The 20,082-nt window shown below is 47.7% G+C and overlaps 2 protein-coding genes across 5 annotated transcripts in view; both read left to right on the top strand.

Annotated features, from left to right (window-relative positions):
- Positions 1-104: 104 nt before the first annotated feature.
- QARS1 (glutaminyl-tRNA synthetase 1) lies at positions 105-7,610 on the top strand. Of its 2 annotated transcripts, XM_047773885.1 has the most exons (24): positions 105-259; positions 405-552; positions 927-1,036; positions 1,199-1,274; positions 1,505-1,569; positions 2,422-2,475; positions 2,625-2,685; positions 3,022-3,093; positions 3,219-3,304; positions 3,464-3,550; positions 4,278-4,377; positions 4,494-4,572; positions 4,654-4,762; positions 4,860-4,990; positions 5,097-5,189; positions 5,308-5,445; positions 5,530-5,617; positions 5,707-5,850; positions 5,952-6,056; positions 6,240-6,332; positions 6,440-6,567; positions 6,661-6,727; positions 6,809-6,934; positions 7,479-7,610. In XM_047773885.1, exons 1-24 carry the CDS (start codon positions 143-145, stop codon positions 7,527-7,529), a joined length of 2,328 nt encoding a protein of 775 aa, XP_047629841.1. In that variant the 5' UTR covers positions 105-142; the 3' UTR covers positions 7,530-7,610. The 2 variants fall into 2 exon arrangements, with proteins under 2 accessions (XP_047629841.1, XP_047629830.1); XM_047773874.1 differs by lacking the exons at positions 105-259; positions 927-1,036 and having other exon boundaries at positions 426-552.
- Positions 7,611-8,804: 1,194 nt separating this feature from the next.
- Positions 8,805-20,082, top strand: part of QRICH1 (glutamine rich 1) — a 49,939-nt gene continuing 38,661 nt past the window's right edge. For 2 of the 3 annotated variants that reach the window (XM_047773842.1, XM_047773859.1), the window contains exon 1: positions 8,805-8,959. The gene's annotated coding sequence lies outside the window, so the exon portion shown is untranslated. Of the gene's footprint in view, positions 8,960-10,438; positions 10,499-20,082 lie in introns of all 3 variants that reach the window. The other variant, XM_047773849.1, reaches the window with a different exon arrangement.

Below are 20,082 nucleotides of genomic sequence, written 5' to 3'. Positions count from 1 at the left end.
CGATCCTGGAGATCCCCGCCCCTTCCCTCCAAGGAAGGATACCATTGGCTTTCGCTGACGGCATCTCACTCCTATTGGTCAGTGAGCTAACTCCAGGGCAGATTGGCCCCAAAGTTTCTTTTTGGCTTCCGGCGTCCCAGCAATGGCGGCTGTAGACTCCTTGTCGCTCTTCACCGGCCTCGGCCTGAGCGAGCACAAAGCGCGAGAGACGCTCAAGAACACGGCTCTGAGCGCGCAGCTGCGCGAGGCGGCGACCCAGGTGCAAACCTACGTCCTTGGCCCCGGCTGCCGACTGTGCCCCAAGGCAACGCCGGGCCGGGTCCAGACCCCGACCCACCCATCTTGTCTCACTCTTGCTTTTCTTACTGGACATGAGGCTTATCTCCTGACCCCTCTGACCCTAGGCACAGCAGACTCTGGGCTCCACCATCGACAAAGCTACCGGGACCCTGCTCTATGGCTTGGCCTCGCGACTGCGGGATTCTCGTCGACTGTCTTTCCTCGTGAGCTACATAGCTAGTAGGAAGATCCATACCGAGACTCAGCTGAGCGGTGAGACCCTTGCCTGTCTTGCTTCCACCTCCAGCTCCTCCTCTCAGCCAAGATCCCTATCTAACCATTCTGACAAGACCCACAGTGTCACTCTAGATTACTAGTTCTGCATTCTTCTCTAAACTTAGGCCCTGGCACTGACGGATGGAGAGGGCCACCTCTGGGTGAGACCCACTGGAGAACTGTGTAGGTCTGAGGGAGTTTCCCTCACAACACATGCTTCTTTCCTGTGGCCTTACGGCTTCTCTAGTGAAGTGCAAGACTTACTTTTCCAGGAAGTCAAACTAATTGGGGTTTCATGGATAGGATTAGGGCCCTGTCTTCCTACTTCTTGGAGCTGAGATGCCACAAACTCCTTGGCTTTCCTTTTTCAGCTGCCCTTGAGTATGTGCGAAGTCATCCCCTGGACCCAATCAACACCATGGACTTTGAGCAGGAATGTGGTGTGGGCGTCATTGTGACTCCAGAGCAGATTGAGGAGGCTGTGAGTCTTTTCTTAGGTGTCAGCTGCCTCCTTAATTCTAAGGAGTGGCTTTCAGTACTTAGTACTGGAAAGGAGTGGCCCTGCTTTACCAACCAGGAAGTCTCAGGGTGAGGGGATCAGTCCCTAGAGCATGTCTGAAGCTCATGGTTTGGCTTTCTGTAGGTGGAGGCTGCCATAAATCATCACCGATCCAAGCTCCTGGTAGAGCGTTACCACTTCAACATGGGGCTGCTGATGGGTGAGCAGGACCTGGGGCAGGGGACTACAGACTATGTTGTTATCACTGGTCATGCCTTCTCTTCTGGGCATGAGTGAGAGGGAGGTGGGAGGGAGAGTCGGAGCATCTTAAAAGAGGTCTGGCTGGGCCCAGGCTCTAGTTTCTGAGGTCAGCCAGGTCCTTTTCTTGAGAAACAGGGTGGGAAGTGTCCTCCTTTTCCTTTCAGCAGCTTCTTATGCCCATGTTTCTAGGAGAGGCTCGGGCTGCACTCAAGTGGGCAGATGGCAAAATGATCAAGCATGAAGTAGACATGCAGGTGGGTGCTTCCTTGAGCTGAAGCAGATGGAGGCCCTTCTAGAGACAGTGTCTAGCATCCACTGAGAGATAAATGGGAGTGAGAAGGGAAGAGAGCCTATTCCTTTTCTTTTTCTTTCTTTTTTTTTGTCTTTTGTTTTTTTTTTTGTTGTTGTTATTGCTATTTCTTGGGCCGCTCCCGCGGCATATGGAGGTTCCCAGGCTAGGGGTTGAATCGGAGCTGTAGCCACCGGCCTACGCCAGAGCCACAGCAACTCGGGATCCGAGCCACGTCTGCAACTTACACCACAGCTCACGGCAACGCCGGATCGTTAACCCACTGAGCAAGGGCAGGGACCGAACCCGGACCGCAACGTCATGGTTCCTAGTCGGATTCGTTAACCACTGCGCCACTATGGGAACTCCCTATTCCTTTTCTGATAGTGGATAGTAGAGCCTGGGGTAGAGGGGGCAGCACTTGGATGGGCAGTGAAAGACTTGGCTCTCTGGGTTGTGTCTAGTTTGGGGTGAGTTGCTTTACTCTGAACCTCATCTTGTAAATAATGGTGATGGGGCCTCCATCTCAAGATGTTGGCAGAGAATAACAAGAGGGTGATGGCTGAGGTAGATGGCTTATCTGGATGCCGGGCCCACAGTTCCTCTCTATAAGTGGTGTTTTTCTTACTTGAGTCCAGTGTGGACTTTCAGGAGGGAAAGAACATTTGAGGCCAGTAGAACCATGTGAGGAGCAGAGGTGGGATGAGTTAGGTAGTTTTTTCAAAGTGGTGCTGGTAAATAGGCCAGGAAGTCCTTAGGGAGGTGGTAGGGTTAGTCACAGGCTCCTATCCCAGTCCTGACTCTGGTCTCTGCTCAGGTCCTCCACCTCCTGGGTCCCAAAACGGAGAGTGATCTGGAGAAGAAGCCCAAGGTGGGACTGAGCGTGGTCTTGGGTCCCTGGGGATGAGGTGGGGAAGGGTGAGACCTCAGGCCGGGGAAGGAAGTATCTGACCCCAGTGACCAGTGAGTCCCAGACCCTGCCTCGGAGATACTCTGACCCAACTTCTGAACTTCTCTCAGGTGGCAAAGGCTCGGCTAGAAGAAAAAGACCGAGTGACAGCAAAGGATGTGGTGGAGAATGGTGAGAGGCTTGAGGCTCCTGTTGCATTCAACTCCCTGATTGCTGGATTTTCCACCAGATAGGTCCTTCCAGCCCAATCTCCTCAGGCCACTGGCTTATTTAACATCCTTCTTTTGCTGCAGGACTGGAATTCCTAGTGTTTCCTTTGCCTTTACCGAAAAACTAGCCAGAGGAGGCCTGAGAAGTCTGGCTTGCTCTTGTCTAGGGTTGAGGAAAGGGGAGACTGATTGGTTCTATTCTGGTTGCATGATATGAGTAGTACTGACAGCCACCTCTCTGAGCTGGATGTGGTAGCTATATCCAGAGAATAAGTTTTCCTTGGCCTCTTCTCTGCAGGTGAGGCTGTTGTTCAGACCCTGTCTCTGATGGAGCAGCTCCGAGGGGAGGCGCTCAAGTTCCACAAGCCTGGTGAGCAGGCACCTTGAAACTCTGTGGAGGGCTGGATCTTAATAGCAATTCTTGTAGCCAGACCCCTGAGGTAGGGAGCCCTGGGCTGCAGCCTGCTGTCATTAGGCTTGTTATGGTTCTGGCAGGTGAAAACTACAAGACCCCAGGCTATGTGACCACTCCACATACCATGGATCTACTGAAGCAGCACCTGGAGATCACTGGAGGACAGGTATGTGGGTGTATTGCCAGGCAAGCTAGTGCCGTCATTACTTGCCTGTGGTTGGGCTGTCTCCATACAACTCCACTTTACCTATCACCACGGCATCCCTAGGAACGGGCATCCTTCAGTGTAGTCATCTCTGACTAGCTCCTATTCCCCTTAAATCAGATACGTACCCGGTTCCCACCAGAACCCAACGGAATCCTGCACATTGGACATGCCAAAGCCATCAATTTCAACTTTGGCTATGCTAAGGTGAGTGTGTCTGGGGGCATGACAAGCAAGGTGACCGCTTGCTGTTCTCCTGACTGGGTACTAGGGAAGTGTCCCTGTTTTTCCTGCTGCTCCCATAATGTGGCCCAGAGTAGAGAGAGTCCTTAGTCTCTGGAAGGGATACCTAGAAATGTGTGGCATGTGTGACAGATATCTAGCAGTCCACCCCCATTGGGCTCATTGGGGAAAAGTGCTAGGTGAGGCAGTGAGTTCAAATTTGGGGAAATTCCCAGTGCAACCTCTAGGGCTTAGGAAGAGGCCATGCTGTGTCCTGTGGTATTATGAGATGCCTTGCTTAAGGCCTTTTGTTTCTTTTTTTCCTTTCTTTGCTCTTTAGGGCCGCATCTGCAGCATATGGAAGTTCCCAGGCTAGGGGTCGAATCAGAGCTACAGCTGCAGGCGTACACCACAGCTGCAGCAATGCCAGATGCAAGCTGTGTCTGCGACTGCACCACAGCTCACAGCAACCCCGGGATCCTTAACCCACTGAGCGAGGCCAGGGATTGAACCCACAACCTTATGGATACTAGTTGGATTTGTTTCTGCTGAGCCACAACAGGAAATCCTGATTAGGGCCTTTAGATATAGGAAAGTGAGTGAAAGGTGTTTTCATTTCTGACATGGGAGAGCCCTGAGAATGTTCCAGTTTGATGAACTGGACTGTAGGGGCTGATGATGTGGAAGCTCATAGGTACTACATTTCTTCTAGGCCAACAATGGGATCTGTTTCCTGCGCTTTGATGACACCAATCCTGAGAAGGAGGAAGCAAAGTTCTTCACTGCCATCTGTGACATGGTGGCCTGGCTGGGTATGGCTTGTGTAAGACTTGGGCAGAACTGGTCATCAGTGGGCCTCTCCCTGGGCCATGGCCTGCCATTGGGTGTCCCTGGTTGGTTGTTAATGCTATGTCTTATTCTGCCCCAGGTTACACACCTTACAAGGTGACATATGCCTCTGACTATTTTGACCAGCTATATGCCTGGGCTGTAGAGCTTATCCACAGGTGAGGTCAGGGCCATGATGTAGAGCCAGACAGGTTGACAAAGGCACCGCTATGCTGGGCTCTCATACCCCTTTCCTATAGGGGCCTGGCCTATGTGTGCCACCAGCGAGGAGAGGAACTCAAAGGCCACAACCCACTGCCCTCACCCTGGAGAGACCGTCCCATAGAGGAGTCGCTGCTGCTCTTTGAGGTGGGGTTCTTGGGAGTCAGCTGGGTCGGCGTGGCCAAGATGCTGAGGAGAAGATGCCCTTTTGCTGAGTGGTAGCCTGAGCTCTTGCTCCTCTCAGGCAATGCGCAAGGGCAAGTTTGCGGAGGGTGAGGCCACTCTGCGGATGAAGCTGGTGATGGAAGATGGCAAGATGGACCCTGTGGCCTATCGAGTCAAATATACACCACACCACCGCACCGGGGACACCTGGTGGGTATGACCTTGGGGTGGGGTTGTTGAGTTGTAGAGTGGGGGCTGGGCCATGGGTAGGGCAGAGTGGGCGTGGATGGTGGGGCCCACTGCCTATGCCCTGCAGGTGCATCTACCCTACCTATGACTACACACACTGCCTCTGTGACTCCATCGAGCACATCACCCACTCACTCTGCACCAAGGAATTCCAGGCCCGGTGAGGGAGCTGGGCCCATGGGGTGGGTAGGGCCAATGGGATTCTAGCAGCCCTTCCTGTGGTCTCTCTCGGGTCAGAGGTGGCCAGTCCCAGTTCTGACTATACCCTCCTCCCCCAGACGCTCTTCCTACTTCTGGCTGTGCAATGCACTGGACGTCTATTGTCCTGTGCAGTGGGAGTACGGCCGCCTCAATCTGCACTATGCTGTTGTCTCTAAGAGGAAGATTCTCCAACTTGTGGCAGCGGGTGCTGTGCGGTAGGTGTGGCTTTTTGGCTCATTGAAGGTTGGTGGTAGTAGCATGTGCTGCCAAAGGCCTTCTCACCGCCTTCTTGCCCATAGGGATTGGGATGACCCACGGCTCTTCACACTCACAGCCCTACGACGGCGGGGCTTCCCACCTGAGGCCATCAACAACTTCTGTGCTCGGGTATAACTCAGTGGGCTGTGTGAGCAGTTGGGGGCTGAGCACAGCAGTGTGTGGTTGTGGCTGTGATTGATGCTGACCTTTACTGCTAGGTGGGGGTGACAGTGGCACAGACCACAATGGAACCACATCTGCTTGAAGCCTGTGTACGTGATGTGCTGAATGACACAGCTCCTCGGGCCATGGCTGTGCTAGACTCATTACAGGTGGTCATCACTAATTTTCCTGCTGCTAAGGTAAGTCTGCTTCAGTACGTGTGTGTTAGGGGTGTGCATCTGGGTCTGAGTGTGGGAATCCGAGTGCCTATTGTGATTCAGACATTCATCTCCTGCTATAGCTTTTGGACATCCAGGTGCCCAACTTTCCAGCTGATGAGACCAAGGGCTTCCATCAGGTTCCCTTTGGACCCACTGTCTTCATTGAAAGGACTGACTTCAAGGAGGTGAATGGGGGGAATGGGGTAGAGGGTCCTGTTTGCTCCTGAGCCCAGTCTGGAGAGCCTTTCATCTCTTCTATCAGCCTGTCTACTTTCTGCTTCAGAAGGACCAACCCCTACCAGATAAAGGGGGTGGGGAACTTGTCTGACCCTTGTAGCCTTTGTGTCTATCCAACTTTCTACCTCTAGGAGCCAGAGCCAGGCTATAAGCGCCTGGCATGGGGCCAGCCTGTGGGCCTGAGGCATACAGGCTACGTCATTGAGCTGCAGCATGTTGTCAAGGTGAGAGCCAGCTTCCTACTGCAGTGCCTTGCTGGGGTGAGGATCTGGGTGCAGCCTGTAGTCCTGGTAGTGGTTTTCAAGGCTGATGAAGGTCCCTTGATTTCCAGGGCCCCAATGGTTGTGTGGAAAGCCTTGAGGTGACCTGCAGACGGGCAGATGTTGGAGAAAAGCCTAAGGCATTTATTCACTGGGTATCACAGCCTCTAACGTGTGAGATTCGCCTCTATGATCGACTGTGAGTGAACAGAGTGGGGACAGGGGTAGGTACAAGATGGGCATTGCTTGCTGTGACTGCACAGCTAGAGACTGACCTTCAGTCTGACTGTAGCTTTCAGCACAAGAACCCTGAGGATCCTGCTGAGGTGCCTGGTGGATTCTTAAGTGACTTGAACCTGGTAGGCTCATGGGGCTCCTGGGATATGGGGTGAGGATTGTGGGCCTCTGGCTGGATGGCCACCTGAGTTCTTTGCCTACAGGCATCACTACAAGTGGTGGAAGCAGCATTAGTGGACTGTTCTGTGGCCCTGGCAAAGCCCTTCGACAAGTTCCAGTTTGAGCGGCTTGGTTACTTTTCTGTGGATCCAGACAGCCGCCAGGGACAGGTGCTCAAATTTACCTTTCCACGACATTGATGGTGTGGCTACCATTCACGGTGCCAAGCACTTCACCAGCATTTTCTTGCTTAATCTTCACCACCTGAGGTGGGGTTCATGTTCTATGATGAGGAAACAGGCTCAGAGTTTAAATACCTGCCCAAAATTTTGTATGAACTTTGACTTTCTCACTCCTCAAGGTGGGAGGCAGGCATAGGGATTGTTATAACTCTCATAAAATGGAGACTCAGAACCATCTAGTCCTTTAGCCCAAGTCATAAAGTTATTGAGAACTTGGAGTTCCCTGGTGACTCAGCGAGTTAAGGATCTGCCTTTGTCATTGCTGTGGCATGGGTTCGATCCCTGGCCCCAGAATCTGTGTAAGCTGCAGGCACAGCCAAAAAGAAAAAAAAAAAAAGTAAGAATTAGGGTTTTCTGTCCCTCTGCAACCCTGGGATGAGGTGAGGGTTGGAGTGGGGTGTCTGGTGAGACCCACCCTGGCCTAGTGGCCTGGTTCTAGCTTGGTGGTCATTCTTCCTTCTCTGTCCTCCAGCTTGTCTTCAACCGGACTGTCACACTGAAGGAGGACCCAGGAAAGGTGTGAACTGGAAGTCCCATGGACCTACCTCATCCTTCTGGAGGCTAGAGGTAGCCACTTCGTGTCAATAAAGAACAGTTAAATCCCTCTGGAGTCTCTGTGTTATTTTTCTGTTTTCCTAGCCCTGGAGGGCCTTAGTGCCATGCCGGGGGTTGGGGAAAGGTACACTGCACACAGAGCAGTACTGACAGCTTTGAAATCATTGTTACACATCTTGGTGCTCAAGGGCAGAGGCCTGGGTCTGAGTCCCTGTATTCTGCACCTGGTCTGAGGTAATGGTGGGTCCTGGGGTGCTGCTTCACTGTTAGGAGCACTGTAGCAGAGGGACCTGTAAGGTTTGTGTCTGCCTTCATGCCTAGGTAGATAGAAATGGAGGAGTCTGGCTGCTAGTCCAAAATCACAAATAATTACTGAGCACCTGCTATTTGCCAAGCACAGTGAGATAAGGAAGACTTTGGCAGTGGCCTTGTAAGTCCACTATTTAGTTGGGGAGACAAGGGGACTAGATATCTCCCTGGGGCCTGTGAGGCTGAAGGAGGTTCTGTATCCAACCTGGGACTCAGAAGACTACTCTCAGGAAGTGACTCCTGAGGGGAACCTCAAAGGACTTGGAGTTTGCCAGGGCAGAAGAATAAGTTGCAAAGGTCCAGAGGCCTTTTAAAGAAAGAGTTTGTGGCAGGCCACTTGCCCCCTGGGGCAGTGTGGACTACTGGTGAGGCCCGAATGTGCCTGCAGCTTTAACATCCTCCACATTTTCCCTGTATACAAACACAGGGCTATTGGAGGCCCGCTTTAAGGTGGACTGGACTGTGGAAGGCTGAATTAGGATGACAGCAGATAGAGGACGAGGGGTTGATTCCAGATGCTAGGGACTCCTGGAGGGGAGTGACCAGGGGCCCTGCAGGTGGGCAATGGTCGGAGGCGGAAGGCCTAGGTTAGAGGTTGTGGGGGCCACCTTAAGTAAGAAGCCGGTTTCCGTACCGCGTGAGGCTGCGCGAAAGAGGCCTGGGCAGGCGGCGGAAGGGTCCTGAGAGAAAGCTTCAATCCTCGGCCTTCCCAGACTACAGCCCTAGGCCGATCTCCGGCCTTGGCTCCGCCCTAAATGCAGGGGCGTCTAAGGGCGGGGCGTTCCGCCCTACACCCCGGGCTCCTGACTTTACTGCAGCCCTGGGCTCGGCCTTTCTCCTTGGCAGAAGCGTTCCCTTTAAGTCAGGCCAGGAGACAGCCTCAACTCTCGCGGGGCTCGACGCTCCAATTATCGCGAGAGAGGCTTTCGGCACCCATTGGCTGTGAGGGTTGAATGTAAGATGGCGCCCAGGGAGCTGTGAGGGGAAAATCCTGTCGGTCTCGGAGCGGCGACGGCAGAACCGGGGCCCCGAGCGGTGCGGCGGGGCCGGCGGGTAGAACGGCGGCGGCGGCGGCGGCGACGTCGCCCGGTAAGGGATCCAATCGGGGCAGGAATGCAGCGAGGCTGCGGGCCTGGGACTCCGGGCCCACCCCACACAACGGCGGGCGGGGGCGGGCGGGCCGCTGCCGCTGGGCCCAGGAGACCTCTGGGCGGCTCAGGAGCCGAGAACGTCCCTGGGCTCGCGCGCCCCCGCCCCCTGGGTGGGGGAAGGGCAGGGTCGAGGATTCGGGTGGGCGCGGTGCGCGGACGCGCGCTGGTGTTCGCGCGCGGCCTGACCTGTTTATACGCTCGGGCGCGCGCGCGCTGTGCGGCCCTCCCGGTGCGCGTGGCCGTTGACGTGCGCGTTCCCGGCCCGGATATCTCGGCTCCTAGAGCTACAGCCGGTGGACCAGAGCAGCTTTCTGGGGCGTGCTCCCCGAAGTTGGGGGTCGCGGGCAGGCGCGCGCCCTGCTGTAGGGTGACGGCACCGCTGCGAGGGCGCGCACGACACCTCTGCTGAGAGGAGGGGCGCCGGGCGAGCGTTTTGCTGTGTGAAGAAGGTTGCGGGTTGGGCCCTTCTGCTCAGGTGACGTCCCCGGACCGGCCGGAGTCCAGGCCTGGGGAGACACCAACCTGCTTTGCGGTCTGGCTTGTGGCCCCTCTTCTCTGCGAAGAGGGCGAGGTTACTGGTTCTCTAAGAATGCGGCGTCCTGAGGCCCATGTGCAGGGTGGGTGCTTGGGAGGGTGCTGCACTATGTCTGAAACCGAGCCCTGTTGGTCTTTGAGGGTAGCGAACCCCCTCGACTTTCCTCACTTTGTTTTGATGCTTTGTGCTGGCGAGGGACGGCAAATCCTAGAAGGCACTTAAGTGGTACCTGCTTTCTCGTCATTAGAAAGTAATTCTTCATCAAGCGCAATTCCTGCACGTCACCTCTGTGCGCTCCCGAAGGGGATCCACTTCTGTGGACTAAGTGAAACTACCCAAGTTCTAAAATGATACTTTAAATCCTTAAATCCAGCCTTTCCTCTGTTTGGTTGGGAGAGGCTTAACTTGTACTTCGTCAAGTTAAGGGCCCTCTATTTCTCAGCCAAAAAATTGCGTAGAACAACACTGAACAACCTGGAAATCAGTGCTTTGCCTTCTGTTGTAATTCCAAAGAACCCCAGTAGAAATTCTGAACTCTGCCCACGTCTCACTGCAAAAGTCACTTTTGGTATAGGATTTCAATCCTTTCCTGCCTTTAAAAAAAAAAAAATGTAAATCCAGGCACTGTGTTCTGGTGCCAGGGGAGTTCTAGATTTGTCCAAAGAAATATGCACTTTTTCTTCTAAGACAAAGTATCTGCTAGTTTACAGTTTTGCTTGCCTTAAGTTTATGAAAAAAGAAGCTGAGAGGAACTAAAATTAGCAATCAATTTCGATAATGATGGGGTAGTTTTTTGTAATATACTGTGTTATTTTAAGAACAAAGTTAAAATTTAAAAGGAGGCTGAGGATGGAAGGAACTTCTTTGTTCTATCTTCTTCAGAATGTTACAAGTCTTAAGAACTAAGGACAAGCAGCAGAAATACATGCAACATGGTGACTGGTGAGTTAAAATCATTCATATGCTGGAAATATGTGTGCAGTTTTTTTCCTGGGAATATTGAAACATTCTAAATCCTGCCAATCATCCTGGGTACTGTCTGCCAGAAATATCTAGGTGCTGGAAAATATGTGGAAGAACTGCATCTTTGAATCCAGCCAGTTTGCTGCTTGAACAGTTTTTTTTCCCTTGAAATACAAATCAGGTTTTAGAGTAACAAGGCATCAGCTTTCCTAAGGACGCAAATAGTTCAAAGACAAGCAATTGAGTTTATTTAGGATATACTTAAAATTGTAATATGAAAATTAGACCTACTTTTTCTGGAGTATCTTTGTTTTTAAACATTAAGTTTGAGGTCTGCCTTTTATTTATTTTTTTTTATTTTAATTTCTTGGACATGCCTGCCGCATGCCGAAGTTCCTGGGCCAGGGATCGAATCTGAGCCACAGCAGTGACCCAAACTGCTGTAGAGACAACACCGGATCCTTAACCTGCTGCATCACAAGAAAAATCCAAGGTCTGCCTTAAGAATTGATGTTTGCAGATAATATTTTTTCGTAAGCATATAAGATTTCCCAATTAAAACATGTCATGTTTCCAGTCCTCTATGATGAATTATTTGTGTATCTCTCCATGAACCTCTGCTTCTCCACACAACTCCTTTCCACTAGGTTATCATTTCATTTTATTTTATTTTTTAATTTTTTAAAGTTTTATGGTCTTTTTAGGGCCACACCTGCAGCACATGGAAGTTCTCAGACTATTGGTCAAGTTGGAACTACAGCTGCCAGCCTATGCCACATCCACAGCAACAGCAACACCAGATCTGAGCAGCATCTGTAACCTCCGCTGCAGCTCATGGCAATGCTGGATCTTTAATCCCCTGAGTGAGGCCAGGGATCAAACCCGCATCCGCATGGATACTAGTCAGATTCCTTTCTGCTGAGCCACAATGGGAACTCATAGGTTGTCATTTTAAAGGAAATATCAGATAGTGGTTGAAGTTACTTATAAATTTGAATTGCTTCAGAAAAGTATCCAAAGTTGGGTCACTGGGTATGGCTGTCCTCCATCATGGCAGCTTCCGAATCAGATGTCTTCCTTTAAGCCTGCATGCCTTCTTCTAATTTAATCAACTTTGTCTTTGATGTGCCATGCTTCTTGTTTGTCTATTTTTTAAATGGCTACCCTTTATCTGTAATGGTCTTTTATTCCAAAGTCTTAGAATGAAGCATTATATGAACACCTGTTTTTTTTCAGTTACTTTGTAGTAGCCCTGAATTTTGTTCCAGCTGTTTTAAGTCCTTTCCAGGCTTCACTTAAATGCTTTATTCGTTTTTTCCTAATTGTCACATTATAATGCGATTTTTAACTGTGGCTGCCTGAAGAAATGATAGATTAACAACCCCTTGCTTTGCTGAAAAGGAGAAAAGAATGGTTCTTTGGTCTCACACTTTAGACTAGGGCAAAACTGTAGGTAGAGCTGGTGGGCTGTGTCAGAAAGCTCTTTTTTTACACGTGCATGTGAAATATCAGTCATATTAATTCAGCTGATCTGTATACAATTTAATGAAAAATTATAAAGCAAGCCACTGTTTAACTAGCATTTCTTCAAGAAATAGAACACTGCCAGCACTTTTGGACCCTTCATGGGTTCCTTCCTGGGCACAGCTTCTCATCCCTTAGAGACAATTACTTTTCTGAATTCTTTGTTTTTCTTTTTACTACCTTTGTATCCCTCAACAGCATAATTTTATTTAACTTTGAACTTGGTATAAATGGAGTCAAGATATATTTTGGGAGTTCCCGTTGTGGCGCAGTGGTTAACGAATCTGACTAGGAACCATGAGGTTGCGGGTTTGGTCCCTGCCCTTGCTCAGTGGGTTGATGATCTGGTGTTGCCGTGAGCTGTGGTGTAGGTCGCAGACTCTGCTCGGATCCAGCGTTGCTGTGGCTCTGGCGTAGGCTGGTGGCTATAGCTCCAATTTGACCCCTAGCCTGAGAACCTCCATATGCCGCGGGAGCAGCCCAAGAAATAGCAAAAAGACCAAAAAAAAAAAAAGATATATTTTGTATCTCCTTGTTGCATTATTATGGTGAAATTCATTCCACATTGTATGCAGCTGTTCCATTTTTATATAGTGTTCTTATGAACAAACCATATTTTATTTAGTCCATTATTGGTAGACATCTAAATTCTTTGCAGTTTGGGGCTACTGACAATTATGAACATCCTTGTGTAAGTACCTTTGTACATGTTTTGTCACATCTAGGAATAGAATTGCTGGATCATATGGAATGGATGTTTTCAGCTTCACTAGATGATGGAAACGATTTTGCCAGTTTACAACTCTGTCATTGGTAGGAATGTGAATTTAAGGTCCTGGTTGAAAGTAGCAACTAGAACCATGGTGAAAATGTCCCTAGGTCAGGGATTTCTCTTTCTGGTGAAGGCTTGGGGCCAATGAATGACCCAGTGAGATCAATTCATCACAAACCCTGAAGTAGGTTAGTATCTCTAAGAATACAAATATGTCTCCCAGTCTGTTTCTTTGAAATGACTCCTAATGTTAATTGGATAGATGTGTCTGCAACTCCTAAAAATGAAATTGATTTTTGTTTTTTTAACATGTGATTGTAGGTTCTTCAAACCAAAGCTAAGCTATAAGGAGCCATTGCTAGTATATGTGAGCCTTGAGAGTGGCCCAAGAGCTTAACCCTTGGGTAAACAGGAAGAGGCAGAGCTCTAAGGCAGCTCTTAGGGTTTTCTCTTAGCCCATACTTGTATTTAAGACCCACTCTGCAGAGCTGCATAGGGAGCCAGGAAGAGATATCAGATTTGAGGGGGACCCAGGAAGGGATGATTCACTTGAATATTTAGACCTTCCCTTAGTATCTAAATAGAAAAAAGAACAGAAATGTGATAGATTGTTGCTTTGGAGTAACATTTTCCTTGGTACTGTCATGTTCTAGTTATAAAATAATTGGAATAATTGTAACTTTACTATATGGAGGGCCTGTGCTGTGTCAGGCACTGTGCTAAGTTCCAGTAGAAGGAATTAACGGGAAATATTGGAGTGAAAATTTCTTGGGTCTGTTGATAGGTGTTCATTTGTCTGTTTATTGTTTTGCAAAGCAGCTATACTTGAAGTATTCAGAAGCAAATTCTTGGTTACAGACTGCACGCCAAAGAGACCCAGTGTGTTTTTCCCTCCATTTCTGAATCCCAGAAATTGGACTACTCAACTTTCCCTCCAGCTTCATGTTTTTCATAAGTATTTTAGTGAATTTATTGCTCTTCGCTTAGTCTTTAACTTGGAAATAATTAAAAATCTTACTTCTTTTGGAGTTGGAGTAGTTTCATTAAGTTTATCCATTTTCCTTACTCTGTGACCAAAGCTCAGCCTTGGGTATCTTGGGAGCAGCATCTTTAAGTTAACAGTCCTCATTATTATGCAAGTTTTTGGTGCTTGATGGTTTTGTTTGTCTTGAAGAGTTTCAGATTTTGAGGGAAAAATCAAACTTATCAATTAGAATTATCGATGTGTCTTACTATTATTGTGGTATAACGACTGTGCAAAAAGGATTACTTTTTAATTACCTTTTTTTTTTTTTTGGTCTTTTTGCCATTTCTTGGGCCGCTCCTGCGGCATATGGAGGTTCCCAGGCTAGGGGTCCAATTGGAGCTGTAGCCACTGGCCTACACCAGAGCCACAGCAATGTGGGATGTGAGCCACATCTGCGACCTACACCACAGCTCATGGCAATGCCGGATCCTTGACCCACTGAGCGAGGCCAGGAATCAAACCTGGAACCTCACAGTTCTTAGTCAGATTCATTAACTACTGCACCACGATGGGAACTCCTTAACTACCTTTTTTGTTTAATACAAATTGTGGAAAATACAGGAATGTGTTAAACAGAAAGAAATTTAAGTCCTCTTGTATTCCACAACACCCAGGAGTAACTGCTGTTGGCATTTAGAGGCATTTTTTTGACAGCTTTTCTTCTTACATACGTAATTAAACCGTTCTGGGATATATAAACACATTTAAAAATTGGCTCCCTTTTCATACATGATGTGTTTTTATGTCATTAAATTTTCTTTTTTTAAACCAAACGTCATTTTGACTGAGGGAGGAGGATCTTCTAGGTATTAACATGCTTTTTTTTTTTTTTTTTTAATTACTGTGTTACGGAAAGATCTGTGAGTTACACACAAAAAGCTTAGAAGCAGACCTTTATATGAGTTTAGTATATAATCACAGTGACATTTTGAATCAGTAGGCAAAGAAATTTCAATAATTCTGTAATTCAAGGACAAGCTGTATGGTCTTTAGAAAAAAAATTAGGCTTTTACCTCATACTGTGCAAAATAAATTCTAAATGGATCAAAGCATTGTATAAAAATTACATTGTAAATTTAAGAATTGTAGATGAATGATTTTATGGTAAAGGAGGTCTTTATCTGAGCATAAGAGTAGAGGAAGAAGCTGTCACCACCATTGAGAATTTACTGTCTTTCATTGTGTTTCTTTACTCACTAGTCTAAAATATTTAAATGTATTTCTGAAGGTTTTTTCTTTTTCCTTCTAAGCAGCACTTTTGTGTCAGGTCAGATGCTGACTTAGTGTACTTTCATTATTGGGATATGTCAGTTTGGCAGATACTGCCAAGTGAGCAGGTTAAAAGGACAAGAACTGAAGCCTTCCTTGTATGATTTGGGCTGTATAAATGATCGAATTGGAATGTTCTTTCAAATTGGCCTTTTCCAATTAAGTTCTTCATTGACTCTGTTATTTGTTAATATTTTTAGCTTCCTCTCATTTAGTTATTCTCAAATGATTCTTGTGAAGACCCTCCTGGGGCCTTAGTGCAAGAAAAAAGCAATGGGAATTGGGAAGCAGTGGCTTCTGCTTAGAGCCAACAGTAGACTCTAAGCTTGGAGCACTGCAGAGGGTTTTATACTTTGGAGTCTCAACTACTTAAAACACATGGCTGGCCATAAACCAAAAAGTGATTTTTGTCATAGAATGTTTCAAATGTTTTCATAAGAATAGAGAATATAGTGAGCCTATTTATGAATTTTTGTCAACATTTTCTAAGTTTTATAGAAGGTTTTCTACTTAAAGCTGTTGGTTCTTTCCTTTTTTTTTTTTTTTCAAAGAAAACTTAAAGAGGAGTTCCTGTTGTGGGTCAGCAGCTGACGAACCCGACTAGCATCCACGGGGACAAGGATTTGATCCCTGCCCTCGCTCAGTGGGTTAGGGGTCTGACGTTGCCGTGAGCTATGGTGTAGGTTGCAGATGTGGCTCGGATCCTGTGTTGCTGTGGCTGTGGCGTAAGCCGGTAGCTGTAGCTCTGATTCAGCCCCTAGTCTGGGAACCTCCATATGCCTTGGGTGCAGTCCTAAAAAAAAGACAAATACACACAAACACAAAAAGAAAACTTAAAGAATGAACTTAGGGGCTTTGTAGCAGATACTTTGCCATGCCTTTTCCCCATTCTTTCTGAGAGCTAAATCCATTTTATTTGCTCCTCTGCTCAGAAAATAAATTTCAAAAACTGATTGGTATGAAATGCTGTATTTTATTTATTTAATTAATTAATTTTTATTTTTTGTCTTTTGTTCTTTCTAGGGCCACACCTGCAGCATATGGAGGTTCCCAGGCTAGGGGTCCAGTTAGAGCTGTTGCTGCCGGCCTACGCCAGAACCAGCCACAGCAACGTGGGATCTGAGCTGCGTCTGCAGCCTACACCACAGCTCATGGCAATGCCAGATCCTTAACCCACTGAGCGAGGGCAGGGATCGAACCAGCATCCTCATGGGTCCTAGTCGGACTCATTAACCACTGTGCCACGGTGGGAACTCCCAAATGCTGTATTTTAAAACTAAAAGATTGAAGTTCCTGTTGTGGCTTCTCATAACAAGCCAGTTAGTATCTATGAAGGATTTGGGTTCCATCCCTGGCCTTGCTCAGTGGGTTAAGGATCTGGTGTTACTGTAAGCTTTGGTGTAGGTTGCAGATATAGTTTGGATTCCGAGTTGTTGTGGCTGCATTGTAGGCCAGCAGCTGCAGATCCAATTCAACCCTTAGCCTGGAAACCTTCATATGCCGTGAGTGTGGTCCTAAAAAGTCTAAAGAAAAAAAAAAAAAGGAAAGAAAACTGCTAAAAGGTTGATTGAATAGAAGCTATACTCACTTGGCTGAATGCTTGTCAAAAATAGAGGGCCTGGGAGTTCCCTTGGATTAAGAATCTGACTGCAGTGCCTGGGTCTGTAGCAAGCAGGTTCTACACACTCCCCTGCCACCCCCAGCCCAGTTCAGTGGGCTAAAGGATCTGGCATTGCTGCAGCTGTGCTGTAGGTTGTAGCTGTGGCTCAGAGTCAGTCCCTAACTGGGAACTTTGATATGACACTGGTGCAGCTGAAAAAAAAAGAAAAAAAATAGAGGATATGGAACTTTAATTTTCTCATCTTACATAGTAGGTAGTCCAGAGACACTCTAAAATTAATGAGTCTACAGATAGAGGTTTAAGGCTATGAAAGTGATGATGTCAAAAATTAAAATAATTGACATGAGTTAATGAGAGGGACGTGATTTAAATACCTTAAAGTTACTTTCCCTAAAGGACAGATCACTGCTTAAAATTGGTATATCAGGAACCAGAAGTCAAAGCATACTTAGCTGTTTTTATTTTTTTTGCTTTTTAGAGCTGCACCTGCGGCATATGGAAGTTCCCAGGTTAGGGGTCAAATTGGAGCTGCAGCTGCTGCCCTATGCCACAGCAGTGCCAGATCTGAGCCACATCTGTGGCATACAACACACCTCACAGCAATGCCAGATCCTTAACCCAATGAGCAAGGCCAGGGAATGAACCCACATCCTGATGGATACTAGTTGGGTTCATAACCTGCTGAGCCACATAGGAACTCCTTTACTTTTCTCTTTATAGCTTTGTATACTGTTTAAACAGTTTTTTGTTGTTGTTGTTGTTTTTCAGCCACACCTGCAGCATGTGGATGTTCCAGGGCCAGGGGTTGAATCAGAGCTGCAGCTGAGGACTACGTTACAGCTATGGCAACACTGGATTCAAGCTGCATCTGCAACCTACACTGCAGCTTACTGCAATGCTGAGCAAGGCTAGAGATTGAACCTACATCCTCACGGAGACAACGTCAGGTCCTTGATCCCACTGAACCACAATGGAAACTCCCTGAACAGTTTTTCTTTTCTTTTCTTTTTTTTTTTTTGGTCCCCACCTGTCTCATATGGAAGTTCCTGGGCCAGGGATCAAATCCAGTTCACAGCTGCAACACCAGATCCCACTGCATTATGTGGGGGATTGAATCTGTGCCGACGCAGAGATAGCACTAGATCCTTAACCCGCTGTGCCACAGCAGGCACTCCAGTTTGAATGGTTTTTGTAAGAAGTAGATACATTATTTTTACCTTCCTCCCCCAAAAAAGACAAAACCCTCAAAAACTAGGTGTAGTTCTTTTTTTCTTTTAGGGCCACTTGTGCGGCACATGGAAGTTCCCAGGCTAGGGGTTGAATCAGAGCCACGTCTGTGACCTACACCATGCACAGCTCATGACAACGCCAGATACTTAACCCACTGAGTGAAGCCAGGGATTGAGCCCATATCTTCATGGATACTAGTTGAGTTCATTACTGCTGCACCAAAATGGGAACTCCCAACTAGGTATAATTCTATACTGAAAATTAAGAAAGCTTGTTTCTAGGAAGAAAGTTGGTATAATTCTGTTTTTTGTGTTTTTGTTTTTTGTTTTTGTTTTTGTTTTTTTTTTTTTTTGATTTTTAGGGTCAAACCCATGGCATATAGAGTTCCCAGGCTAGAGGTTGAATTGGAGCTGTAAGCTGCTGGCCTACGCCACAGCCACAGCAATGACAAATCTAAGCTGTGTGTGCGACCTATACCACAGCTCTCAGCAACGCTGGATCCTTAACCCACTGAGCAAGGCCAGGGATTGAACCTTTGTCCTTATGAATACTAGTCAGATTCATTTCCACTGAGACAGGACGGGAACTCCCCCCTTTTTTTTTTTTTAATTCCGCGTTATACTTAGTATCAGACTTCAGATATAAGTCTCTGCCATTACTGAAACTTGAAAGAGTGAAGGGAAATAAGATTCTAGGGACAACCTTTATCGAGCAGTATTTGAAGGTTTTCTGGTTCTGTAAACCTAATTTGCAGTGGTTCTTTGTATTTGTGCTTGCACCTATTTATTCCCAGGTTTGAAGCAAAATAAGTTTTTTTGGTTTTTTTTTTTTTTTTGCATGGTTTGCTCTACTTAAAAAAAGTTGCTTTAAAAAAAAAAAAAAAAAAAAGGAGTTCCCGTTGTGGCGCAGTGGTTAACGAATCCGACTAGGAACCATGACGTTGCGGGTTCGGTCCCTGCCCTTGCTCAGTGGGTTAACGATCCGGCGTTGCCGTGAGCTGTGGTGTAGGTTGCAGACTCGGCTCGGATCCCGAGTTGCTGTGGCTCTGGCGTAGGCCGGTGGCTACAGCTCTGATTCAACTCCTAGCCTGGGAACCTCCATATGCCGCGGGAGCGGCCCAAGAAATAGCAACAACAACAATAACAAAAAAAAAAAGGCAAAAAAAAAGAGAAAGTGATGGGGAGGGGGAGAATCAGGTGTAAGCCTGCCCCTGCCCTGGGCCTCCAGCCCTGCTTCTCTTCTCCTGGGAATGGTCACTGTCAGTCTCCTTGTGCCTTGCAGAGCCTAGTGTATGGTGGGCTGTTGGCTTGGGTAGGTTGAACTGCATTCTGAGAACTAGGGGAGGATGGTGGGTGCAAATCTTCACCACAAAGCACCTGAGTTCCCAGTGGCCCTGCCCCTACCTGGCAGTCCCAGCCTCATCCAAGTTTCCCCAAATGAGGAATGAGATGTCAAGTATCTTCATCATGATCACTGTTTTCTAAGCCCCACTGTGTGCTGTGCCCCAGGCAAATCCTTCGTGGGTACTGCTGTGTGATCCTGGGCTAATCCCTTCATCTCTCTGTGCCTTGGCCTCCTCTTTTGTAAAACAGATACTATAGCATCAACCTCAAGGAGTTGTGAAGACTGAATCAGCAATACACATGGAGCACTTAGAATCAATAGGCTGAATGCTCCATTAAGATCTTCTTCCTGTTGTGGCTTAGAGGCTTATGAACCTGACTAGTATCCATGAGAATGTGGGCTCGATCCCTGGCCATGCTCAGTAGGTTAAGGATCTCGTGTTGCTCTGAGCTGTGGCAGATCCCAAGTTGCTGTGGCTGTGGTGTGGGCCAGCAGCTGCAACTCCTATTCAGCCCCTAGCCTGGGAACTTCCATATGCCTCGGCTGCAGCCCTAAAAAGCAAAATAAATAAAGTACATGAATATAATTTGTGTATTACAACAGCACCCCACAGAAATATTGCCAGTGTTAGTAAATTTTTTTTTCTTGTCTTTTTAGGGCTGCACCTGTGGCACATGGAGGTTCCCAGGCTAGAGTTCTAATTGGAGCTACAGCTGCTGGCCTACGCCAGAGCCACAGCAATGCGAGATCCGAGCTGCGTCTGTGACCTACACCAC

The sequence above is a fragment of the Phacochoerus africanus genome, chromosome 1 (genome assembly GCF_016906955.1).
Source record: "Phacochoerus africanus isolate WHEZ1 chromosome 1, ROS_Pafr_v1, whole genome shotgun sequence".
Lineage (NCBI taxonomy): Eukaryota > Metazoa > Chordata > Mammalia > Artiodactyla > Suidae > Phacochoerus > Phacochoerus africanus.
Note: the sequence above shows the minus strand (reverse complement) of the source record. Positions and strands in the feature narration are given on the sequence as shown.

Excerpts from the sequence above, each read along its gene's own strand:
- QARS1 (XM_047773885.1), top strand. The coding sequence starts at position 143 with ATGGCGGCTGTAGACTCCTTGTCGCTCTTCACCGGCCTCGGCCTGAGC. Across the intron at positions 1,037-1,198 it reads CAGAGCAGATTGAGGAGGCT|GTGGAGGCTGCCATAAATCA; the intron begins GTGAGTCTTTTC and ends GGCTTTCTGTAG. Across the intron at positions 4,763-4,859 it reads AGTCGCTGCTGCTCTTTGAG|GCAATGCGCAAGGGCAAGTT; the intron begins GTGGGGTTCTTG and ends TGCTCCTCTCAG.